At 40.6% G+C, this 27,721-nt stretch overlaps 1 protein-coding gene across 4 annotated transcripts in view; it reads left to right on the forward strand.

Moving 5' to 3' along the window:
- Positions 1-27,721, forward strand: part of dscaml1 (Down syndrome cell adhesion molecule like 1) — a 246,311-nt gene that overhangs the window by 168,417 nt on the left and 50,173 nt on the right. For 3 of the 4 annotated variants that reach the window (XM_057838656.1, XM_057838654.1, XM_057838655.1), the window contains exons 8-16: positions 8,148-8,290; positions 12,140-12,269; positions 18,673-18,951; positions 20,855-20,983; positions 21,305-21,484; positions 25,322-25,527; positions 27,160-27,256; positions 27,324-27,452; positions 27,535-27,702. In XM_057838656.1, the coding sequence (XP_057694639.1) occupies positions 8,148-8,290; positions 12,140-12,269; positions 18,673-18,951; positions 20,855-20,983; positions 21,305-21,484; positions 25,322-25,527; positions 27,160-27,256; positions 27,324-27,452; positions 27,535-27,702 (1,461 nt within the window). Of the gene's footprint in view, positions 1-8,147; positions 8,291-12,139; positions 12,270-18,672; positions 18,952-20,854; positions 20,984-21,304; positions 21,485-25,321; positions 25,528-27,159; positions 27,257-27,323; positions 27,453-27,534; positions 27,703-27,721 lie in introns of those variants that run through there. The other variant, XR_009063448.1, reaches the window with a different exon arrangement.

Consider the following 27,721-nt stretch of genomic DNA (forward strand, 5'->3'; position numbering starts at 1 on the left):
TTAATGAGTTTCAAGAAGAAACCCTTGGTTAAACCAGAGCTTCCTAACCAATGTAACTGTAGTGTGCTCTAAAAGTGATCAATAGGTGTGTCCTAACAAATGATCCAATTTTCACGTAAATGGTCTGACAAAGGTTACTTATTCACTACAATGTATCATTGCTCATCTCAGCCAGTGACAGAATACTGCTGTCGATTTTTGTTTAACCAGATTTGTATCTCCAAAACCACTTTTCATGAAATCGAAAAATATCAGCTAACTCAATACATTAAACTTATTTTATATTTGTACCTTAGCGATAATTACTTTTGCACACCACCAGCCATGCCAGTAGTCTGTGTTTTAACAATGAACAAAAGCTAACAATGAAAGTTACGTCTTCTTCCCACACTCTATTTTAAAAGTCCATGAGCCATAAATGATGGCTAAAAATTCAATTTAGACACACACATACCTTTGCGGTTGACAGGATTAAGCCTTTGCTTGTTAACAAAACAAGTTTACCTTTAAAGTGCCTGTGACACGATTTTAAAAAAAAAAAAAATCTTAAATAGCATTATTATTGGAATTAAAATCATATTTTGAGACGATTTGACTATATACAACAATTTGGCAAAGCGCAGATGAAGAGGAATGCGTCTTCAAATCTGCTATTTAGCTCCTCACGTCATTATAGCGCTCTGGCGCTTCCATCTGGGTGATGACATCAGCGTATGAGTGATTTCAGCGGATTTAGCATTGAGCCTAAAGGAGGGGGATGCGTTTTTCAGCGATTCTGGTTCAAGTGTGGATCTTTCAAATGATATTGTCAAGCCAGAGGAAGCTTGTTGCATACAGCCAAATATGTTTGAGTTGTATTTGGAGGAGGAGGAAGATTCAGAACGAGAAAAAGGCGACAGTCCAACAAACATGAGGCCCATGACTAGAGCAGACTGTAAAGTGTCATGATTGTTTTAATCTCTCTACTCCAATATTTTTACAGGATATTCTTTATATCTAAGTATTTTTCCCCGATTGCTTCATAAATTGTAAGGTCATGACAAATAATAGTCTTGTGCTAAATGGAATATGAAATATTAAAAATACATTTATTCAGTACGACAGGGCTAAATTACTGCATAATGGTCAAAACTGCCGATTTCTTAAATCTCCCAAACAGTATTTTATGACACCGGACACCGCGGGGACTCGGAGAAGGAGGAAAAAGAGGAGTGTTAGAGTTAAGCTACTTGCTAACCCGAACCTCTTCCAAGTCTCTTCCTTGCCTTTCAAACACGAAAAATCACCGCGGCTCATGCCACACACAGTGGCGGGGGTGATTGCCTTCACTGATCGGCCAGCTCCCGGCGGCGAGCAAGTTTCAGCTCGTGGGTCCCCTGTTGCGGCCCTGGCAGGAGTGCTCGTCGTCAGGATGCAGCTGGGGAAAGAACACCGAAAACGGCGCATTCTTGATAGACAAACTGGTCAACGTCGGAGCCCTTAGGGCCCGAGCGCAAGCCGAGGATAGCGCTCTCTAGGCGGGCACACAAAGAGGGCCAAGAGCGGTGGAAGTCTCCACACAATCAAGAACCGGAGACAAGAGCGCGTGGCTGCCCGAGCACCTGCGCCCCCGCCTTTATCGACCAGCGACCATGGTGTGCGAAATGCCGCCGGTCGTCGGCAGAGGGAGGCGGCCACTCCCGCCTTCTCGGTGGACAGGGAGCCTTGTCACCCACAAAATGCAAGCCACCTCCTTATTAAAACGTGTGCCATGATCCCAGTATATGACATAAGATAAAACATGTCGCTTACTCACTTCCTCATCCGTGCAATGGTCCCTGGATTGGACAAATAAGGACAAATAATCTTTTGGCTGTAAATGCACAAAAAATTGACTTCAAATAGTGGTATTGGATATTCTGTAACGACATGGAACTGGTCAATTGGCCACTGAGTGCCCTGGCCAAGATCTTTCTACAATGCGGCCAAAACCTGGACCACCCGCCTGCCTGGGATAAACCCTAAAGTCTGGATATGTGGAGGATAGCTGGGGTAGATGGCGGCCGCTGTGTCTGACCACACTCGAAGTGGAATGACATCGAGGATGTTCTTTTTGTTGCGCTGCTGGCTGCTACTCTTCTGCAGGGGCTTGGTGTACACTTGATTCATCGGAACATCATCAAAGTGTTGGATAGCCAATAGCGATCGGTGAAATTGGCAACTACTGCGGTCAATGCTATCGCTGCACATCACATCAAGGCCTGTGATGATATATTACAGGTGAAGAATGACCTGGCAACATCCAACACTGCCACAACCTGAATGGTGATGCAACTTACCATGAAGCTGCGCAACTTCGAGATGAATGCTTGTCGGGAGGCAGCAAGGAACGAAAACTGCAACGAGGATTAAGTCGACGAAAGGGGTGTGGCGGACACGGTCTGCCATCGGTCCTCAGCTATTCCCTATCTTCTGGATCGAATCAACTGAATAAACCAACCACTGAACTGTGAACTAATCTACTGGATCTAATCAACATAACGATCACATGGACATGATCAACAATGGACTATTGGGAAAATGAACAATCAAGGGGGATGGTTACATTTAAAAAATAAATTAATTAATTAAAAAAACTTTGTAATCGCTACGTATTCTGAATGTCAAAAATTGTTATACGATATTTTCTGTGTCCTATGGTATACTGGGGCGGGTCTCAATAAGCTTCGGCTTCTGCCGTCTGCCCTTTTCGGGTTGAATTAATTGTAAACACATATAAATGTTGTATGTTGTTGGATTTGTCATGCCTGAAGGGAAAAGAAAGAAAGAAAGAAAGAAAGAAAGAAAGAAAGAAAGAAAGAAAGAAAGAAAGAAAGAAAGAAAGAAAGAAAGAAAGAAAGAAAGAAAGAAAGAAAGAAAGAAAGAAAGAAAGAAATATTGTCATACTCGTTTTTCCTATTCTTTGCGGTGAACAGAATCTTTTTGAAACCCAAAAAGGCTTACACCATTCTCCCTGGTGTAGCAACAAAAGCCTGCAGCACATTGGGCTGACGTGATGCGAAAAACAAACAAATTAATCAGCAAAAGCAGGTGAATCTGCAGTCCTTCTCATACAACAGTATGGCGGTATAGTGAAGTTGATGTCAATCGTTAACGTCACATCACCCTTCTTTCTCAATCAGAGACATTGGCCGAAAGTCTCCCATTTTCGTAGCGCGGCATTTAAAAAATTAAATAAATATAATATCGATCGCTTCTGTACACTTCCAAGTGGTCCATTTCAATCAGGAGCATAAAATACATCATGTTATATGAAATAAACATGCTTTTTTTGTGTCATTGCACTTTAACGTATCTAAGCAAACTATTTGTTAGATTTTTCTTCCCACAAACTTTAAATCATTGCTGCAAATCTTCAGAATCTGAATCAAAATGAGTTTGACGGCACTTTGTAAGAAACTTGAACTGACGATGTGAGGGTTGTGGTGGCTTTATTCCCTGCGCTGGTGCCCTTGTTGAAGTATCCTTGAGAAATTAACTGAACCGTGTTGCTTCTGATGCTGTGTCATCAGTAGGTGAATGAAGAGACCCTGTCAAACCGCTTTGAGAACCTTGAAGGTACAAAGCCCATTTACCATTGAGATTGGTTAACGTTCATAATTTGCCAAAATAGCAGCCCACATCATGATTGATCATTAATATCAATTGATGCAAAACATATTCAATTGACAATGCTTTTGGGCATCCAATTTTTGGGGGGGTTTACGCCTGAGAGAGATTTTCCTGTGTGTATGCTATTACCTATGCTATCAGGTAATATTTCAACAATATTAATAATTGTTGTGGTAGTTTGTAGTGTTGTAGAACTACCAGTTTGAGACCCCCGCTCACCATTATTATTAGGGTTGGGAATCTCTGGCATGAAGCCGATTCGATATGTACTGTATCTAGATACACAGGTTACGATTCGATTAAAAAAACGATACATTTTTAAGGCCGAGCGATTCGATACGATTCGATACAGTTTAAGAACGATACGGTTCGATACAGAGTGAAAACGAAACGATAGTAAACATTTGTTGTGTGTGTTCGTACAGTATTTTAAACATATAAAAAAGATTAAAGATTAGATTAAACAACAAAATTTCATACCAATGTTGTTTTGTTTTGTTTTTTTATGAAAAAAAAATAAAGCTTACTATAGGACCGTCATTTTGTTGGATGGGATTGATAATAAAATAAAACTCCAGTGACAGACAACAATAAAGTGCAGTAATTTAATTAATGTATTTCCTGGTGTTCTGAACACAATAGATAAGTAATTTAAGTGCAAACTTTCAACATGAACATCTGACAAGCAAAAAATATTAATTATATGCAGCAGCTCTTGAAAAAAAGAATTAAACCTGCTGTGTTATCATAAATAAATAATAAATTATGCTGTACCACTGGTATAACTGGGGGAATAAAAACATGGCATTTTAGACAATACAGGTCTATAATCATTACTTTAACCTTATACACAGCAAAGTCATTCACTTATGCCTGTGCTTCCACATTTTTTTATTCCTCATCACTGTCTATATCTTTTTTGAAGGGCAGATTTTTCTTGAGGAAGATCAACTGATCCACATATTCATGTTTAAGTAGACTGCGTTTTTTGGAAACAATATGCTACCTTTCCACCATTGTAGTGGGTTATTTTTCAGGGTTAAAAACTCACAATCTCTGTACCGCTTCACACGTCACACTAGCTCTGTCCCATGCGAACAGATCGGGCTGCCTTCATCACTTCCAAGTCCGACTTTTGTTTTCTGGGGTGCGTTGAAAATCTCTCTGCACGTCGCTTGGCGTGGTGCGAAAACTGTCCATTGTTTTAGCACGTTGCTTCATTGCCACTACTAGTTTCATTTTGGGCTGTGAAGAAAACGCTATGGAGTGTGCGTTACAGTGGTTTTGTTAGCTCTCGCGTTGTTCTCACACGCCCGTGACGATCGGGTAATGACGGCGACTACTAGCGGTTCTGCCGAAATGAATGGGAAGTTGAGGCAACCACGGCGGCGGTCACAATCTAAGTGCGCTGTGTGGTGAATGACACAAGTGCAGCATGTGAGGTAAAAGCTAAGTTATTATCATATTAAGCAATGCATCGAACTAGGCATTAGAAGCCGATTCTTGTGCTCGCGATAGCCGAATTCTATCTCTACTATCGGTTCATTGAATATTTAATGGCTAATTACTGTCGAATGGTAACTTTACTATCGATACAGCTGTATCTCTGACCTGGAAAATCGGATATCCGATCGTATCGGTTTACATAATGTAGGCCTAAAATTTTAAGATGGATGGCGTGTAAGCGAATGTGCTTTGTAAGCGAGGGAGAAAAGCATGAAGCATATGGTGTCCCGTAGATGGACGTGATGACAGAAAGAGAGTGCCAGTATGTGGATCGAGTGATGGTAAACTTTGATGGTCCTGTCAGAATGATGAGTGACCCTGATGGACACGCCTGCGTCACCGTCTACATGTCTCATTTTAGTGTCCTATTCCCTTACTGTATCCCTCCGTGAAAAACATCTGTATAAAGCTAGTCTGCTTCTCCAAAGACAATCTTGGCATTGACAATAAGCAGTATTGCTAGAGAGGTTCAACTCTACGAGCAACCCAAACTGACACACATACAAAGGCCTATCTAAAGCAGTGGCGCTTACTCACTCACAGAAATGGAATAGACTTATCCCAGCCAGTTATGGGGCCAACAGCTACAGTCATTGTTGTGAATACATGTGGATACACTGTATATCTCTGTGTATTTTTGTGAGTGTGTGGGAGCGTGTGTGCCAGCGAGACAGTGCTTCTGAATAATACATCTTTGGCTCGTCAAAGCTGCGACTTCAAAGCTCGGCACACACTGAGAAATGGAGGAGAGGAAGTGAGGATGCGAGGCACGGCGGCGTATAAGAGAGGTGGAAGAAGAGATGAAAACAAAGATGTACGTAAGATAAAGTAAGAGAAGGTCAGGCAACAAATGAAGGATGATTGAGGGATGGTCACTATTGTCCTCTATTGACTCTAGACACATTTCTTCACTCACTCAATTTTTTTCTGCCTTAGTCTATCCATATTGTTTCTTATTGTTGAAATTTAATCCACTGTTCATATATTTTGGGCTTATCACTCACTGTACGCTCCTTGTGAACACAATTCGATGTAAATTTCAGCTTTTTATGTTTTATGCAAATGTCATTTAACAGTGGCTAATGATTATGATTCCAGTATCACGACAGATTATCGATCTCTTTCGTGAGATGTGTAAGAAAGTGCTTCAAACATGCGGCCCAGGGGACCAATTGCGGTCTGTGGGACAGTATTTTGCAGCCCCTTACTTGGCATCTAGTTTAAATGTTTGTGCAGCCCATGTGTCAGGGATGGCTCTGGATAATTACAATTTTAAGTGTTGTCTTTTTGCAGAAGTTGTCAAAATTTATTAGCGTTAGTAAATTAGTTACTTGGTTGAAACGTAATTCCAAACTGACGCCAGGTGGAAGGTAAATATTTCAAGTTTTATTTTACGTCTAAGTTTTTTAACTTCTTCCTACTCCTTTTCGAATCTTATGTATTTGTATTGTATTGTATTCTTATGTATTTGTATTGTGTTTGTATTCTTGTATGTCCATAATGGGATGCATGTTTTCAAAATAATTTAATCAATCAATCAACCAATCAAAATATTTCCTGTCACCAAGTTGTGCCTTTCACAAAACCTGCTGTGAAGAGATACTGTCGGTTGGCAATAGACGTAGACAATTTCAATAAAAGTAGGAGACAGAAGATTTTTTACGTGAAAACGTGTGCCTCTAGACCAGGGGTAGGGAACCTTTTTGGCTGTGTAAACAATGCAAAGGACTATAATGAAACTTTTTTTTTTTTTTTTTTTTTAATGTGCTGTCAAAAGAGCCAGATCTGGTTTGTAAGCCGTAGGTTCCCAACCCCTGCTCTACATTCTTATATGTAATAGATACACAAATAAATTTTCTAATGCTCGAGAATTACAATATCAGATGTCGTTACTCAACTAGACATGCAGAGGGAAATTGAAAATAGCAGAACTGTCAAGGCTAAATTTTTACCAGATGAGTTTGTGTTCCGGGTCCAGCAATATATAGCGCCAGAGCCAATCCGTGTCCATTATATGGTATTGTTCAAATTATACCGTCCGCGTCAGCGCTACGAATTGACTGCGGACCATCTCCGACGTGCCGGAGCCCGCCGAATGGTTTGGGCTACTATTTTTGTCGGAGACGCATCCGTCAAAATGGGCAGAGCCAGGCCAAGAGTCAAAAGGTGCTTATTCACTGTTTAAAAACTAGCAAACATGGACAAAGAACGCTTCATCATGGAGGTGGAAAGTCACAAAGTGATTTATGATGCAGCAGATCCTTTTTTTTAAGGACAAGATTAAAAAGGAAGCTGCATGGAACGCCATAGCAGAAGCTATGAGGATGGACAGTGAGTTTTTATTCAAGTTATCTAATTTACAACAGTAATTAAATAGTGTCACAAACCCAAGGTAAAAGCAAAAAAATCGGGAAGGATGGCATGGAGCTGCCGGTCAGTTGTGCGCAGGCAGTATGTTTTGTCTTATTTTTGACGTACTGCAGAGCACACAGTCAACACGGAGATTGGCGGATTCGTACCAAAGACGCGTCCGGTATAATTTGGGCTTAAGAGGGAAGCAGTTCACCAATTTTTATGTTCTGAAGAAAATGTTCTCAAATGTTATTTATAAAGATTGAGATTAGATTTCTTATCCTTTTTTTTACTAAAATACTAAAATGGAACCGGTTGAATACTTGATGGGGCCAAAACTCACCTTGAAGTGGCCTCCGAGATAAGTTGAGTTTGAGACACCTAGTCAAGGAATTCCTTCATTAGGATGTCATAAAAGATCAAGATGATTTAACTTCTCTCTTTCTCTTCTTTTCCCTCTAGTCCATCCCTTTCCTCCAACCCAATAACCCTCCCCTTGTTATTCCTTCCCTCCAAAAATTCCACGCCTAGGTCTGGCACCATTATCTAATGATATTTTTTCCCTCTCTCTCTTCTGGTAAAACCTCTCCATCTATCTGTCTCTGTCTTGCCACCTTTACCCTCTCTGCGTTGATCAGGCAATCCAAGGATTCGTCCATTGAAGAACATCACGGCTGTGGCAGGACGTAGCTCTTTTATAAACTGTCGTGTGATTGGCTATCCATATTACTCCATCAACTGGTACAAGGAGGGGCTTCTGCTACCTGACAACCATCGTCAGGTGAAGTCAACTACATGCAGCTCCAATGTCAATACAAACCTCAGTTTCTCAGCATGAACAGCCGGTTTCAGTTCTATTATTTCTCGTGTATAAAAAGGAGTTATTCAGGAATTAATTTGTTTCCTACTTCTGAGTAGTAGTGGGGTGTCTTCATTAAAGGGTGAAGTTCAGAATTTTTGACATTGGGCTTAATCTTCGAGTTATCGGGGGTTTAATTAATCGGTCAATTCCGTGCAGTTAGTTAGTTAGTTATTAGTTTCAGGGCTCTGGAGTGGCTAAGCTACTGCGAGTAATGGGCATGCCAATAAAAAACAACATATGCACGCATGAAAATCACCGATGACCCATGCAATCAATAGTGTTGGCTATGTTTTCAGGATGAAGTTATTAGAACTTAACATTGTAGGTTAATAACTAGGGGTGTAACGGTACACAAAAATCTCGGTTCGGTACATACCTCGGTTTTGAGGTCACGGTTCGGTTCATTTCGGTACAGTAAGAAAACAAAATGCAAAATATAAATGTGCTAGTTGTTTATTACACACCTTTGTGCTTTCAACAATAGGAACATTAACCTATACAAAGCTAGAATTCTGCTCAAAAAGTTGCGGGTATTTAAAGATAATCCAACAACAATTTGCGTTTCAGACCCCGCGTATTGGTCAGTTTTCTTTCTGAAAGAAAGAAGAAAAAAAGAAGTCCTGTGCTAAAGAGAAAAGCAATCCCAATGACAAAGATGTATTTTACAAATGAAATGCCTCAATGAATCATTTTTTTTCTTATGAACGGTTTTCAAAAGCTTTATTGGTGGATTTTCTCAAGTTAAAGCGCCACACAGAAATTAATAAATTTAATGTGTAAGCAGGATCTGAGTATTATTCTTACTATTTAATTTTTAGCGCATTTCAATTTATTTCATTTAAATGGGCTATTATTTATTTTATTATGTGTTTATATTTTACAAATGTGATGTAGTATTCATTTATATTGTTTATTTTATGTTGTATAACTTTAGTTCTTATGTGAATATCAGTTCCTACTTGTTTTGTTGTGGTAGGAGGGTTTTGTATTGAACACAGGGCCGTGTTGGTTATTATTGTAGCAGAGAAGACAGTAGTAAATCAACAAAGGCAAGTCAACTGTGCCCCGATCTACCACTCAAGAGATCTGATGGACTCAAAAAGTTGGTTACGATTGCATATTAGTTTGAAAATCGACCGGATCCACCGTAGTTTTACACGAGTGACTTTCAGTCTGCCCGATCCTAGCTACCGGTAGTAGTATCGACGCAGGAGGGTCGAGTCCGCGTCAAATAATAAACTCTGCCATTCTTTTCGCGTGCGTCGAGTTGAGCCGCTTCTGGGACGTGTCTAACACGCGGTCACACTGCCACTGGTGTGCATTGGCTGATTGACTTTAATGACCGCGTTTCACTGCGTACTCGCGTCGGCCACATTGTTGTGCCGTTGACGTTTCTGGGTTATACTGTCCTGCCGTGTTGGTCCTCATTATAGTAGAGAATACGGAGTAAATATAATCTACACAAAGAAACTGTTACTCGATCGACTCACAGCCTCAAAAAGTAAGGGTTACATTACGTCAGAAACTCGTTGGGTACGCCGCTGTTCTGAACCGAGCACCACATACTGAAATGGTTCAATACAATTACATGTACCGTTACACCCTTATTAATAACTAATACAAACAGCAACATTTGTAATCCAGCAGCTCTGTATGTAACAGGCTGCAGAGCGGAATGATATTTTTTTCCCCCGTTGTGTTTAGGTCGTAGCCAGCAGCAAGTATCCACAGTTTGTATTGTTCCCCGTTCTTAATAGGGAATCTGTGGACACTGTCATTTGCCCATTTCTTCTGTCTGTTTCCATCACCTCTAAATGCACGTTTCACTATGTTGCCGTTCTTCAGTCAAGACTCTGTAGACTGATGCAGTATTCGGGGAAGGTGGCAAGTCGGGAGTTTTCCAACCTCTAACCAGGAAGAATATCATTGGAACACCACTCAAACTAGGAGGCCCGAGTCCCAAAGTCAGGAAAAAAAAGAACCCTGACTTCACGAATTGCTTCAATCAGACGTCACTCGACCAAATGGGCTGCCCGTCGATAAGAAGGCTGTCAATAGTAAAACTAAAGAAGACAGTTTACAGTGTGGTCTATTTACCTTCGCCATCATTTTTCCTCCACTATTTGATCGCTTACGAGAACGCAGGTTTGCTGGAGGTCAAAATGACTTTTGATGGCCAAACTAAAAAACACTAGGAACTAGAGCTGTCCCGATCGATCGGGTCCGATCACGTCATTTTCAAAGTATCGGAATCGGCAAAAAAATATCGGACATGCCTTTTTTTAATATATATATATATATATATATATATATTTTTTTTTTTTTTTTAATTAAATCGTTTTCTAATTGTATTGAACGTTACAGACATAATATGTTACACTCATCCAGAGTCTTTAGTTTAGGCTTAAGGTAGGGTTAAAAAATTTATCCCGATAACGGCGGTAATTAATTTTTTTAAAAATGTATCACGTTATAATGTTTAACGCAATTAATGAATGCGCTGCACGACTCACTCACGCATTGTCGCATTCAATCTGTAATGGAGCCATTTTACCTATATAGAGAGCTAAAAGGCAGCATAAAATGAGTAGAGTGAATTTTGGCAGCCTTTGGAGCCTTTTTTAATTGGCTAAAGCATTACAATCCCTCTCCCTACGATTAGAAATATTGTGGGAAGCAATGTGGGGAAGAAAGGTAGTAAATTATCTTTCTCTTAATAATTTATGTTATTTCCCAACGCAGAGAAGATATATCAATTACGCAGAGTCATGGTTGCACTTCCCATCATGCATTTGGGCATGGCTACAGTATCATTTACTGAAAGCTCAACAAATACACTAGATGGCAGTATTCAGTCACAATATCCAAGTCACATTTATCCTTTAAGAATTACAAGTCTTTCTATCCGTGGATCCCGCTCACAGAAAGAATGTTAATAATGTAAATGCCATCTTGAGGATTTATTGTCATAATAAACAAATACAGTACTTATGTACTGTATGCTGAATGTATATATTCGTCCGAGTTTTATTCATTTTTTTCTTAATGCATTGCCAAAATGTATATGATCGGGAAAAATTATCGGGAATGATTGGAATTGAATCAGGAGCAAAAAAACATGATCGGAACAACCCTACTTGGAACTCTTCGAGGTTGCAACTGGTACCATCCAAGTGGGATAAGTCCAACGCCCCACCTTCCTCGAATGCAGTATGAGCACGAGTGGCCCGCAGCACTCCTCTCTATTGTGGTCTTAAATTATAGTTCCGCAGAAATAAATGAATTACGGCAGTTTGGTGTGATGTTGTTTTGGCCGCATGGGTATTTTGAACAACGATCTGCATTTTGAATTTATTTGACTATGTTAGATCTGTTAACATCATTTTTTTATTGGCATGCTAGGATGGGACCATTGACTCGCGGTAGCTTAGCCACCTCGGAGCCCTGAATTTAATACATAACTAACAAACTGCACGGAATTTGCTGAAATCAACTCCACTGACTATCTAAACTCTCGCTACCTCGAACATTAAGCCTAATGTCAAAAATTCTGAACTTCCGCTTTAATGCCTTTATTGTAATATTGCACATTTTGTTATATATTGTTACAGCCGAGCAAATAAGATATAATTAGTTGAGATTAAAGATGGTAGCTAAAATGTTTTGGGATATAATTACTGGCTTAAATTTGAACACTGGATTGAAAAGGGTAGCACAAGTGTCAGCCACGCTTGCCCCTGACTGTGACCATTACATAACTCTTTGCAGGTGGTGTTCGAAAATGGTACATTAAAGCTTACCGATGTCCAGAAGGGAATGGACGAGGGGGCGTACATCTGTAGTGTGCTCATACAACCGCAACTGTTCATCAAGCAGACTGTATATGTCACAGTCAAAGGTAAGTCGTGTTATTCAAATCAAGTTCCCTTCCTCAGTAGTCACTTATCTATGAAACAAAAGTGCACAGTGCGTAGGAGGTCGTACAAAGAAGTTGTGTCGTGTGATTTTTATGGTTTCTTTTTTTATGGATTCTACTGGTGCTGATGGTGTGTTAAGTACAAGTTTTACAAAGTCATAAGGGAAACATGGGGGCTCCTATCTTGTCTGTCCGCCGTTACTGCTGGAAAAAAAAAAAAAGCTAATACGGTTGGTGATAATTAGTAACTGGATGATCAAGAGGATCAGAAAATGGCCTTCGAACCCAATGATTTTTGAGCTGTAGCTTGGTTCAGAGTACAACTACTTCGATGTATTTTTACTGTGGTGACTAAAGTGACTCAAGATCAGTACTGTTTTTGGCAGCCATTTTGATTTTCGTATTAGTCTTTTGGACGAAAGTACTTATTAGTCTTAGTCATATTATAGTCATTTCAAAATGTGTTCGTTTTCATCTAGTTTTATTCAACGAAAACTAAGACAAATTTCGTGTAGTTTTAGTCAACGATTCTCGAAATGTTTTCGTCTATAAACTTCAAACATTTTAGTCCATAAATAAATAAATTAATTAAAGGTTTCCAACAAGTTCGAATGAACATGACAGACGAGCACATACGTAACTGCAGAGTCTACAAGGATATCACCGTTTTCATGATGATAATACACACTCAGCAGGAAAACAGCACATCATTTGCAATTAATTAAACTCACGTGGACGCCATGAACTGTATGTAAAATTAGGGATAGGAATCGAAATCCGATTCAAATTCCGAAACGGTTCCTAGTGTTTCGAGGGGCCTCGACATCACAATGAAAAAGCCTTAACGATCCCTTTAACGATTCCTAAAGACGCATATTGCGTCGTGACGTGTCTTGTTGTCCAGACGCATCAAACTAGCACGGCGCCAAGAACCACTCGCTCCAAAGTTTGGCTATACTTCACCAGGAAAGAGGGTAAAAATAAAGGTTACGATGGTTTAGCACGAGCAATGCAGCCGGAAACATAACAATGACAGCACGTAGGTTCAAACGCTCGAAAGTGTGTCTTCACTTCACGAGGAAAAATTACAACAAAGCGACTTGCAGTCATTGCAAGGTGGAGATAACTGCGTCGGGAGGGAATACGACTGTACTGTCCTCACCAAGACACTAAGTCTCAGTCCTGGCTATACAGCGGGCTAAACTCCCAAATGACAATGCAGAAGACGTTGGTGTAATATGCTGACTTTATTCAGCCGTCGTTATGACACCATCACTTGAAGAGTGAAACTAAAAATAGAAATGAAACAAATCAATTTCGTCCCCAATAACAAACAGGTTTGCATCAACGTACAGTGCCTTGCAAAAGTATTCGGCACCCTTCAACCTTGCAACCTTTCGCCACATTTCAGGCTTCAAACATAAAGATATATAATTTCAATTTTTTGTCAAGAATCAACAACAAGTGGGACACAATCGTGAAGTGGAACAACATTTATTGGATAATTTAAACTTTTTAACAAATAAAAAAACTGAAAAGTGGGGCGTGCAATATTATTCGGCCCCCTTGCATTAATACTTTGTAGCGCCACCTTTTGCTCCAATTACAGCTGCAAGTTGCTTGGGGTATGTTTCTATCAGTTTTGCACATCGAGAGACTGACATTCTTGCCCATTCTTCCTTGCAAAACAGCTCCAGCTCAGTAAGGTTGGATGGAGAGTGTTTGTGAACAGCAGTCTTCAGCTCTTTCCACAGATTCTCGATTGGATTCAGGTCTGGACTTTGACTTGGCCATTCTAACACCTGGATACGTTTATTTTTGAACCATTCCATTGTAGATTTGGCTTTATGTTTTGGATCATTGTCCTGTTGGAAGATAAATCTCCGTCCCAGTCTCAGGTCTTGTGCAGATACCAACAGGTTTTCTTCCAGAATGTTCCTGTATTTGCTGCATCCATCTTCCCGTCAATTTTAACCATCTTCCCTGTCCCTGCTGAAGAAAAGCAGGCCCAAACCATGATGCTGCCACCACCATGTTTGACAGTGGGGATGGTGTGTTCAGGGTGATGAGCTGTGTTGCTTTTACGCCAAACATATCGTTTTGCATTGTGGCCAAAAAGTTCAATTTTGGTTTCATCTGACCAGAGCACCTTCTTCCACATGTTTGGTGTGTCTCCCAGGTGGCTTGTGGCAAACTTTAAACGAGACTTTTTATGGATATCTTTGAGAAATGGCTTTTTCTTGCCACTCTTCCATAAAGGCCAGATTTGTGCAGTGTACGACTGATTGTTGTCCTATGGACAGACTCTCCCACCTCAGCTGTAGATCTCTGCAGTTCATCCAGAGTGATCATGGGCCTCTTGGCTGCATCTCTGATCAGTTTTCTCCTTGTTTGAGAAGAAAGTTTGGAAGGACGGCCGGGTCTTGGTAGATTTGCAGTGGTCTGATGCTCCTTCCATTTCAATATGATGGCTTGCACAGTGCTCCTTGAGATGTTTAAAGCGTGGGAAATCTTTTTGTATCCAAATCCGGCTTTAAACTTCTCCACAACAGTATCTCGGACCTGCCTGGTGTGTTCCTTGGTTTTCATAATGCTCTCTGCACTTTAAACAAAACCCTGAGACTATCACAGAGCAGGTGCATTTATACGGAGACTTGATTACACACAGGTGGATTCTATTTATCATCATCGGTCATTTAGGACAACATTGGATCATTCAGAGATCCTCACTGAACTTCTGGAGTGAGTTTGCTGCACTGAAAGTAAAGGGGCCGAATAATATTGCACGCCCCACTTTTCAGTTTTTTATTTGTTAAAAAAGTTTAAATTATCCAATAAATGTTGTTCCACTTCACGATCGTGTCCCACTTGTTGTTGATTCTTGACAAAAAAATTACATTTCATATCTTTATGTTTGAAGCCTGAAATGTGGCGAAAGGTTGCAAGATTCAAGGGGGCCGAATACTTTTGCAAGGCACTGTAAATCAGCGATGATTAGCTGCGAATACAATAATAACACAAATGGTTAGCATGCGTTTGCTAGCATTAGCACATCATTCAAACAACTACACAACTGGATTTAAGTTTCCGATATCGAGTGGAAACACACAACAACAACACAAAAGATGATACATACAGGCGTTGCCTCTGTAGCTATTTTAAAAACGTAGGCTCGTAGCAGTGTTTCCCTCTCTCACTAACTCGCTTACTCGCTTGGATGCGGCACTTCTTCGCGTGTAAGCGCCCTCTTTTTCACGTGAGCGCGGACTTCTTCGCGTGAGGAAGCGCAAGGGCGCCCCCACTTGAGCGTGAAAGCGCCATAAAAACTAAAAGGAATGCATTTCAATATAATGGTAAATAATACACTTTAACACATGGGTCCCAAAATTACGGCCCGCCTCCACATTTGGTCCGGCCCCCTGAACAATACTAGAGAGCATTTTGAATTTTTTTTTTTTCTCTCAATAGTGTTATTTATTTCCTGGCCTTTTTCTGTGAGGAACTCAGAGAGGGTTATTTGGTTATTATCTATTTAATTAATAGTGTTATTATTATTTATTATTATTATATATTATTATTTTCATATTATTTACTTTTGTTGCGTGAAGAAACCCAGAAAGGGTTTTTTGATTGTGGCTTTCTGAAAAACAATAATTTTTTACATTTAGGCACTCCTGCAATCGTCACACTTTTTCTGTTGCAAACTGACCCCAGCCCCTCATCAGAGAAGGGAAAAGTTTTGTGGCCCTCACAGGAAAAAGTTTGGGGACCCCTGCTTTAACACATATTGCCAAAGGCAGAACAACGACCTATATGCCAATATATATCATTATTTTTTATTTCTATTAGAAAAATGTTTCAGTAAAATGTTACACATTCTTGTTCATTTGCCACTTATTGCCACAGTTAACATTGAGGCTTTGGGCCTCTTTTGACCTTGTTGTGAGTTTGTAAGGTTGTGACTTCTGATTAAACAAACTCGATGCCAATCAAAACTTTTGTTCTTCTTTTTCCCCAAATTATAATCGATAAGAGAATCGATGAAGAATCGAATCGTTAAGCAATATCGATAATGCAATCGGAATCGTAAAAATCGTATCAATTCCAATCCCTATGTAAAATGTTTTCCAAGAGTTTGAGAAGTCACCACGCTAAATGCTAATGCTAATGGAAACGCATTGCTAACTCAAGCGCTATGCTAACGCTACAAATTAGTTAGTGTGTGATGATCACTCAGCACAGACCTTTAAAGGCTAAAGCAACATTGCATATCTAGCCAAGATAAGAGAGCAAAACTTACCAAGCGGCACCTAACGCATATGTTTCACAGCACGTCACATGAGTGACATGACCAAACACTGCTAAATGTATGCTAAATACACATACAATAAGAAAACCTCACACATTGTGAATTTATGGCGGAAACTATGACGAATTTTCATCTCATTCTCGTGTCGTCAGACGAAAACTGGCCTCCATCTCGATATGTTTCCCAAGTGTCCCAAGACACGTTTTCAGCGCGTCAAATGAAAAAATTGTCCGTTGACTAAATATTTTCATTATCGTTATTTACGAAAACAACACTGCTCAAGATAAACTAAAACTAGAAGACACACTGTTGATAATATTTTAAAATGTTACGTATCATTCAAAATAGTTTTTTCTGTTTCTAGTTTTTCTGTGAGTGGAGGATATGTTTAAAACAAACAAACAAACAAACAAACAAACAAACAAAACACAGCGATTAGTTGGTAAATTCCTCAATGGCGAACAACTAATATGTGTGGGCCAACTTTTGTGCTCAAAAGTGAATTAAGATGCCCTAACCATCACTGAGTAATGCCTGTATATTCATGTTGTATTTTAAAGCAGGGCTGCTTATTGTTCTTTTGTATCTTTTTTACCAACTGCTGTACATTTAGTCTGATTGACCAAAATGCTCTTTTCATCACGTTTTATATATGACTTTTTCAATATTTATCTGTATTTATTGATATACAGTGCTAAACTTTGCAGGCTTCCCTGATGCTGACATAATTTTGAGTAAACCAATTAAAATGATACCCCCAGAAACCTGACCAAAGTTTAATTCAGAAAAACTATGCCAGTATTTCAGTTTTTTTTTTTAAAACTGGCAAAATTCTGCAAGCAACAGTACTATGCAATATTGGGAGAGGGAAAGTGGCTAAATTCCCCTGATTTTTACTCATAATTATATAACACACAATTATAAGCAAGAAGCAGTTTGACCCTAAAGCACAAATGTTGTGAACAAAACAGGAAGAGAATAAAGTGCGGATGCATTGCCTTTAATAACCCCTGATTAAGGGGCGGAGTGGCCTAGTCAGTGTCCTCTTGTAACCACGAAGCAATTACATATGCCCAAGTGCAATTGAAAAGGATATGTGTGAGAGCGTGACATATGCGCATATATGTGGATTATACCTGGCTGTCACCTTGAGCTTTTATTCACTTTGCCCTTTGCAGCGCCCGTATTGTTGTATACGTATTTTGCATCTTGTCTTGAAGTTATCAGACATGTCGAAAAATTGTGTTTGTGAAAGTGTGTTCACAAAGTGCGAGTGTGTGCTCGTCATGCCTGTGATTTAATTAGATGAATTTTAATGAGGTCCAGATTAAATCCCCCAGATGTCTCAGCTGTAACCCCCACCGTCGCCACCCTCCCAACTCTGCATCACCTCTATTGGTCTCCATAGCAACACCATTCTCCCCCTGTGGATGGGGCTCTAATTAGAGCAGCTATTATGGGCTGGCTTTATCAGGGCAGGGAGGGTTGGAGTGAAGAGGTTGGCAGGGGGTACAAGCGTAGTTGCTAACGGGTGTAGATAGGTGGGCTAAAATGCGTTGAGAGTGACTAAAAATGAGTGGGGGGGGGGGCTTGACATTACTTTGGGTGAATTTTCAACAATTTCTTCCCTTTTTCTCACCCTTCCCTGCTTCATTGTTTTAAATCCTGAACCACGCACACCCCTCAACCGCTGACTCTCCACCTCTTGTCCTTTGAATGCCCTCACATCTCCAAATCGGCACGTCTGCCCATATTCTGCCTTCACATTCGCTGTCTATACCCCATCCTTCACTTATTCATATCTGACTTTGAATCTCTGTCTTCACCTCTTGCTCACCCTGCTCATTTAAACAACCATCAAACTGTTTGATTCTCTTCTTCCCTTTTTCATTGACTCTGTTTGCCTGTCGTCTCCTGCTCGCCTGCCCTGTATTTCACCCTGTTGCCTGTCCTTGCATTATCTCGACGCCACTCTGTTTTCATCACACGTTGTCATCGCCATTATACGTCATGTCACTATTTCTCTTCCCTCCGTCTTTTTCCCCTCATGTATTCATTCACTGTAATCCCACCCAGTTCCTCCGCTCATCCAGCCGTTTGACTTTCCGCCGACCTCCATCGGCAAACTGATGTACATCGCTTGCGTGGTGGCGTCCGGAGACATGCCCATCCGCATCACCTGGCGCAAGGACGGCCAGGAGATTGTGCCTTCGTCAGGCATCACCATTGACACCAAGGAGTTTATGAGCTCCCTACAGATTTCAAAGGTTTCACTGAAGCACAACGGGAACTACACATGCATTGCCAGCAATGATGCTGCAACTGTTAGCACTGAGAGGCAACTCACTGTCACAGGTGAGCAAGTAGCAGGAATTCAGTAGATTTTTATAAACGAAATACAGTGGGGCAAATAAGTATTTAGTCAACCACCAATTGTGCAAGTTCTTCTACTTGAAAAGATTAGAGAGGACTGTAATTGTCAACATGGGTAAACCTCAACCATGAGAGACAGAATGTGAGAAAAAAAAAAACAGAAAATCCCATTGTTTGATTTTTAAAGAATTTATTTCCAAATTACAGTGGAAAATAAGTATTTGGTCACCTACAAACAAGCAAGATTTCTGGCTGTCAAAGAGGTCTAACTTCTTCTAACGAGGTCTAACGAGGCTCCAGTCGTTACCTGTATTAACGGCACCTCTTTTAACTCATTATCGGTATAAAAGACACCTGTCCAAAACCTCAGTCATTCACACTCCAAACTCCACTATGGCCAAGACCAAAGAGCTGTCGAAGGACACCAGAGACATAATTGTAGACCTGCACCAGGCTGAGAAGACTGAATCTGCAATAGGTAAAACGCTTGGTGTAAAGAAATCAACTGTGGGAGCAATAATTAGAAAATGGAAGACATACAAGACCACTGATAATCTCCCTCGATCTGGGGCTCCATGCAAGATCTCACCCCGTGGCGTCAAAATGATAACAAGAACGGTGAGCAAAAATCCCAGAACCACACAGAGGAGACCTAGTGAATGACCTACAGAGAGCTGGGACCACAGTAACAAAGGTTACTATCAGTAACACAATGCGCCACCAAGGAATCAAATCCTGCACTGCCAGACGTGTCCCACTGCTGAAGATCTCCAGATCTCCACCCCATAGAAAATCTGTGGAGGGTGTTGAAAGTCCGTGTTGCACAACGACAGCCTCAACAAGTCACTGCTGTAGAGGAGACCTGCATGGAGGAATGGGCCAAAATACCAGCAACAGTGTGTGAAAAGCTTGTGAAGAGTTACAGAAAACGTTTGGCCTCCGTTATTACCAAGAAAGGGTAAATGGTAAATGGTGTTAAAGTATTGAGATGAACTTTTGGTATTGACCAAATACTTATTTTCCACCATGATTTGCAAATAAATTCTTTAAAAATCAAACAATGTGATTTTCTGGGTTTTTTTCCCACATTATGTCTCTCATGGTTGAGGTTTACCCATGTTGACAATTCCAAGCCTCTCTAATATTTTCAAGTGAGAGAACTTGCACACTTAGTGGTTGACTAAATACTTATTTCCCCCACTGTACCTTCAGTCCAATGAGTCACAATTTGGGACTTACAGAGCAGCTTTCTCCTTTTGATTTTTTTCCCTTTGAATTTCTTTAACACTTTATAAGGCTGGTGTATATTTTTTGTAATTTAAGAGACAAAAAAAAAGAACTTGACCACATTATCATCTTGTGTACAGTTTTGGCCTATGACATATATAGATATTTAATTATTATTTATTATTCTATTTTTTGTTATTTTTATGTATTGGTTTGTGAATAAATGGATAAATTAATGAAATATTATTAAAACAAAATTTAAGAAAATTAACATGATGAAAAACAGAAATATCCTCTGGTTAATGCCCTAAAGATTTTTTTTTCTTTTTAATTTAAATTTTTATTTAACTCTTTGCCTGCCATTGACAACGATAGATGTCTAATTCATTTAAACTTGGAGGACTGCCAGTGAATGCTCATGTTTTAGTGCCACTGGCAGTGCTAGACATTCAATCCATGTTGACTGGCAGGGCAAGCAGCGGTCATTCGCGCTCCCAGTCAAACTGGATTGGATGTCTCGTGCCGTCAATGGCAGCCAACGAGTGAATTGAGTGGTTTACAAAAGGTAAATAATCTCTTTTATTTCAATTAGTCTTTAACCAATCAACCAACTAACATCAATCAATAATGTACCTAAAACTTTATTAATTCTCCACAGTGCCCCCTCGTTTTGTGGTGCAGCCCAACAACCAGGATGGAATATACGGCAAGTCGGGTATTCTTAACTGCTCAGTTGATGGCTACCCTCCCCCTAAAGTTATGTGGAAACACGGCAAAAGTGCACTAGGTATATAATCACATTCTTATCTTTCATTTACAATCCCGGCACCCACATTAAATTCACCTATTTCCTCTAATGAGGTCTGGTAAAACTGTATATTTTTAAAAATTCTACAGTTCTGAAAGATTGCAATGCTCAGAATTGATTGGTTTGCTTTCACAGTGCCTGTAAAGTCAATCCAGATATATGTCTCTTAATACATATTTGAAGATGGTTGCTTGAAGTATTGAAAGATGTGAAGAAACAGAATTGAATTCACCATTTTAGTTTTCAGTTTTTGCTTTATGTGCTTTTAAATTGTTTCTTAACCTGTGCATTTTGTCTCAGCTGGTATCGGGAACCCACAGCAGTACCACCCTGTGCCCCTGACTGGCCGTATACAGATCATGAACAACGGCTCGCTGCTTATTCGACATGTGCTGGAGGAGGATCGTGGCTTCTACCTTTGTCAGGCCTCAAACGGAGTCGGCTCCGACATCAGCAAAAGCATGGCGCTCACTGTAAAGAGTGAGTATATAAACTCCTATAGACTAATTTTGCAATTGTCCAACCACAAAACAAGACTAGATAAACCTCATGACGGTAGTTGGAACTTCACTTTCTACAACTTTCTCTGTTGTTCAGTAAATTTTTCTCCTTCGAACTGTGAACGAAAATTTTTGATAGGAGTGTCTATAGCAGAGGTCACAGAGCCGCGGACTTCGGTCCGGTTCCGGACCCCCAAGCCGTCTGGACCGGATCTCAAGCTGTCGCGACTAATACACGTTGCAACAAAAAAAATTTTTGTTTGCGGGTTTGCAGAGCGGAGGTGGGCAACAAACAAAAACGTTAGCGGTGACGCGCGTGAGCCAGCCAATGGGAGTGAAGCATTTGAAAGTTATTTTTAGAACAGCATGCCTCACACTCGATTTCCAGACTCCGCGGAGTGACAGCCAAAAACCGAACCGAATGAAGTTGAAGGAAGAGGCGAAAAGATACGGCAAATGGCATGCTCAAAACTACGCAAGATTGATGCAAAAAAACAGTGTTTAAGGAGGAGTGGACCAACACATTTTTGTTCATTTTACCTGGCGGCAGCATAAGACCGCTATGCCTCATCTGTTTAGTGACAGTAGTGCTTGTAAATAGCAGCAATTTGAAAAGGCACTATGAGACGAAGCACGCAGCTTTTTCGCAAAGTTTCCCTATGAACTCTGCCATCCGTTCTCAAAAACTAACGGAATTAAGGGCTCAATATGATCACACCTCAAGGCTCATGGTTCATTCATTCACTGTACAGCAACGCGCAAATGAATGCTCCCTCAGAATAGCGCGGATATTGGGTCAAAACAAAAAGTCTTTAAGTGACGCACCGATTGTCAAAGATTGTATGAGTGCAGTTGCTGAAACTTTGCTTCATGGAAAGCAAAAAGAAGAGGTCTGTCAAAAAAATAAAGCAAATCCCCCTGTCAGCATCCAAGCATATAAAAAGCATATTAAAAAAAAAGAAGTCTTGAACATGCTCTTATGTTGCTATTTAATGATTAAATTAAAGCACTTTTTTAGTTTTATGCACCTTTTATATTTTATTTACATTTTTGAATGTTGTAATTATCAGCATGGCCACGTAAAGATACGTTTGCATTTTTATGGGGAAAAAAGAAGCATTAAAAATATTTCCGGACCTGAGATTGTTGTAATTTTTCTAATTCGGACCCAGAGGATTTTTAATTCATGACCCCTGGTCTATAGTGTTAAAATTAATATAAAGAGAATTGCGCAGTTTGTATTAAACGAAGCCGTTTATTTTGCTAGATAAATCCATTTAGCTTAATTTTGTAAATACTGCATTTTTCCCACTATAAGGCAAATCAGAGTACAAGGCGCACCTTCAATGAATGGCCTATTTTAAAACTGTTTTCATACTTAGGATGCACTGGATTATAAGGCACAGTAGTTGTAGTAGTAGTTGTAGTAGTAGTAGTGGTGTATTGTGTTGTGTTATACTGTACATCATGTCATGCCATGATTAACCAATATTGATCCATATATAAGGCGTATCGGATTATAAGGCGCACTGTCTGCCTTTGAGAAAAATTGAAGGCGTTCAGGTAAACCTTATAGTGCGGAAAATATGGTACATATATTGTTTATTTTATGCACGGAGGGTTCCACCCCAAATCCAGTGTCCAGAGGCTATACGCTAAGCGCAACAAGGGAGGCTGAGGGTTAGTGAGCATCAGGAACACTATCCAAGACGAAATATCCAAGCTCCACGCATACATTACGAAGATGGCCCCAAGAGATGAAGTACTTCGTGAACATCTCAATCACTACAAACTGAAACGGAGGAGTTGGAGGAACGATCACGGGAGGAAAAACCTCTGCATGGGATGTACCACCGACAGATAACTGAAGTGGCAAATCTGAACAGGTCCTACTAATTTTTAGAGAGGGCCGGACTGAAAGACAGCAAGTCCCCCTGCTGAAGCCAGTACAAGTCCAGGCCCATCTGCAGTTCGCTACAGAGTGTTTGGATGATCCATAAGAGGACTGGGAGTGTTAATGTGTTATGGTCAGATGACACCAAAATACAAATTTTTGGTAGAAACACAGATTCTCGTGTTTGGAGGAGAAAGAATACTGAATTGCATCCGAAGAACACCATACCCACTGTGAAGCATGGGGATGGAAACATCATGCTTTGGGGCTGTTTTTCTGCAAAGGGACCAGGACGACTGATCTTTGTAAAGTAAAGAATGAATGGGGCCATCTATCAAGAGAATTTGAGTGAAAATCTCCTTCCATCAGCAAGGGCATTGAAGATGAGACGTGGCTGGGTCTTTCAGCATGACAATGATCCCAAACACAAAGCCAGGGCAACAAAGGAGTGGCTTCGTAAGAAGCATTTCAAGGTCCTGGAGTGGCCTAGCCAGTGTCCAGATCTCAACCCCATAGAAAATCTGTGGAGGGAGTTGAAAGTCCGTGTTGCCCAAAGACAGCCCCAAAACATTACAGCTCTAGAGGAGATCTGCATGGAGGAATGGGCCAAAATACCAGCAACAGTGTGTGAAAACCTTGTGAAGAGTTACAGAAAACGTTTGGCCTCCGTTATTGCTAACAAAGGGTACATAACAAAGTATTGAGGTGAACTTTTGGTATTGACCAAATACTTATTTCCCACCATGATTTGCAAATAAATTCTTTAAAAATCAAACAATGTGATTTTCTTTTTTTTTTTTTTTCACATTCTGTCTCTCATGGTTGAGGTTTACCCATGTTGACAATTACAGGCCTCTCTAATATTTTCAAGTGGGAGAACTTGCTCAATTAGTGGTTGACTAACTACTTATTTGCCCCACTGTATGTGACTTCATTCTCATTTTTTTATGGCAGGTCACATTAATGTCTGGTGGACTGCTTTTTCAGTTAATAAGGCAGCTAATAAGATCTGGTAGAACGAAGCCTGCTTTAGAAAGCTAATTTAAACCACGGTGTGTGTGTTTGCGTGTGCATACGAGTTTATCGGCCGGGTTGTGAGAATGTCGAGCAAGTGAGCGATTGATCCCCTGAACCCCCGGGATCTGTCTACAGACAATCAAAAACACTTTGAGCTTAATCATTATCTGCAATCAATTGGCACGACCTGGCCTCGTTGCCAGTAATGGCCCGCATGATGAAGAAGCACGGGGAGAGTCGTCGAGGACAACGCACTTCGGCCGCCATTATGAAGTGAACAAGAGACTCATATCAGCTTCATCGTGCTGGACAGTGACCTTACCTGACAGCAGTACTGGCAAAAGAGATGTTAACGATTCATTTCTGGCACATTTGACACTGGTGGATGAATAACCACTCTATTAAAGGTTCACTCCACCCCCCGCTGTCCTCTTGCTTTACTTGTGGTATTAGTGTTATTGATTGAACCGTTCCTCTGCTCTGCCTCCTTCAATTTTGTCTGTTTGGTTCAGTGGCGTGAGGAAAAAACGAGGTAGGGTGGGATGAATAAGTGATGAAAACAAAACAGCAGAACCTTCCTCCTTGGGTCGATATTGTGTGTGCGAGAAGATTGAGTGCGCCAGTGATTTTGTGTACAGAGGAAGGCAGAGTGTATCGCTTTTGCTTCTTCATTCACCTAGACCTCAGTATTAACTATCGAAGAATGAGAGAGGAGGTTTATTGACTGTAGCTCATTGACCATTGCTCTTCATTGCTGGAACTTTGCCACTTCGACTCCACCTTTTTAACAGCTCGCTTTCCTTCTTTCGCCCTCTCTGCTCCTTCACCTCCTTTTAAACTCTGCCTATTATCCACTAACTTTCTTGTCTGTCGATCCTTTTACTGTCTCTCCCTTGCTCGCTACAGTCCCAGCCATGATCACGAGTCACCCCAACACTACCATGGCCAAAAAAGGTCACGTAAAGGAGCTGAACTGCACGGCCAGGGGAGAATGGCCCATCATCATCCGCTGGGAGAGAGGCGACACGGTCATTGACCCTGACCGCAATCCCCGCTACTCTATTACCACCAGCCCCAACGAGAAGACAGACGAGGTGTTGTCCACTCTCAAGGTAAGAAACACTTACGCCTCGCCGACAGCGGGAACTTTATGAGTCACGCTTGACAAATTGTTGCACTTTGTTTCCACAAGTCAGGGTGCAAGTTGCAAAAACATACTCACTTCAAGGCTTTTTTTCTTCATGTAGGAAAATATATTTTCAATAATGCTATAAAAATAACTTTCTAGTCCCTGAGCGGTTGCATACGTATGCCTGGAGATGATGTTGCTGGGGCTATGCGCCAATGAAAGAAAGAAATTGCCAAATATAACTAATAATAACTTAAGACACCAGCAGTCTTCAAATATACCATGCACGTGTCCTCATGAGAGGGTGTGAGCAGTATAGGGACAACATCAAAACGCTTATTAGATAACATTGCTGTTTCTTTCTTTCTACCTTAAAAAGACGCTGATACATGAAGGGAACGATGTTAAAATCTCAAATGGGTGCTGATCTGAAATAGGAGCCTCTATCTAATGCATTGTTAAAAAGTTGAAAGACAACACGTCTGAATTTTTTCTGAAATTACAGTGGTACCTTTACATACGATCGCTTCGACACGCGATCTTTTCTACATCCCACGTAAAATTTGACTCGCCATTTGTTTCTACACCCGGACGATGATTAATGACGGCGCCGTAGTTTCTTTGTTCTCCTGCGAGACAGGCGCACGTCAGATTTTCTTGTGAGAGAAATCAAAATGGGTTCCAAGAAGGTTAGTGCTGGTTAGGAGTGGGAACCTCTTGGTACCTCATGATACGATACGATTTGCGATACAAAGCTCACAATAACGATGATCTGACGACATGGCGATACAACGATTATCGATACATTGGTCAGGAAATCATTCTAGGATATTCTACAAAGAACTAATAAACAGAAAAACAAGCTTCTGCTGTAAATTGGAATGAGTTTATCACTAGTAGACGTCCAATCCATTTGAACTGGGAGGGTGGCAGCGAATGAACATTCGTTCATTCACTGCCATCCCTCCCACTTCAAACGGATTGAACACCTATGGACATCAGTGGCAGCCAATGCCAGGCAATGAGGTAATTTTGGGCCATTTAAGGTCATTTACCTGTTGGTTTTCAGTAACTTCCTGTTGATTTTGGGGTATTTAATGGGTCACTTCCTGTTTATTTTGAGTTACAGAACAGGAAGTCACCTGGGAATCACCCAAATGAATAGTCAGTGACTCAAACTCAACAGGAAATTACCTTTAAATGCCCTAAAATGAACAGCAAGTGACCTGTTAATGCCCCGAAAATCGGACCGAATGACTGTGAATGCTCTGGTTTTGAATGAACAAACGTTCTCAGTCTAAATGGATTGGGCGTCGAGCACAGTCACTGGCAGCCTTAGAGTTAACTGAGACACTATTATGGTGGAAGATTTTGGTAGCAACTTGCTGGTTCTTTTTTTTTTTTTTTTTTTAATATTGAAACCTTTATAAAACGATATCTCGATCCTTGACACGAGCATATCGATAACCTTTTGGGATACAAAAAAAAATCAGTTTTGGTTGTAAAGTTTTTTAATATTGCTACTATTTTCCAGACCGATCAACAGACCTTTGCAATAGCTTTTTAACCACACAACCTTGAATTCGCTTTCTCATATGTCTACGTCTGCTTGCAGCTGAAACCTGCAGAGCGTGAAGACTCAGTCTTCTTCTCCTGCCATGCCATTAACTCATACGGTGAAGGGCGAGGCCTCATTCAGCTCACTGTGCAAGGTATCCATATGCGTCTTTACGCACAATAGCTCTATATCTACACTGGTTCACAATGTTTAACCCTCAGAGCCCCCCGACCCTCCAGAGCTGGAGGTGCGAGAAGTAAAAGATCGCAGCATGAACTTGCGATGGACGCAAAGATTTGACGGCAACAGTGTCATCACTTCCTATGACATCGAGTATAAGAACAAGACCGGCAAGTACAATTACTGTAGAAAAAAAGAGGCTCAGTTGTTTGTAGGAATTGAAAGATAACCATTAGGATCTTTTTTTGTCAGATTCTTGGGAGCTAAAGCACGCCACTCGAAACATATCCCCTACAAACAATCAGGCCAACATTGTGGACCTCCACCCAGCTTCCGTCTACAGCATCCGCATGTACTCCTACAACGCTATCGGTAAAAGCGAGGCCAGTAAGGAGCTCACCATCAGCACAGAGGAAGCTCGTAAGTACATGGCCACATG

Source organism: Corythoichthys intestinalis, chromosome 6 (assembly GCF_030265065.1).
Source record: "Corythoichthys intestinalis isolate RoL2023-P3 chromosome 6, ASM3026506v1, whole genome shotgun sequence".
Classification (NCBI taxonomy): Eukaryota; Metazoa; Chordata; class Actinopteri; order Syngnathiformes; family Syngnathidae; genus Corythoichthys; species Corythoichthys intestinalis.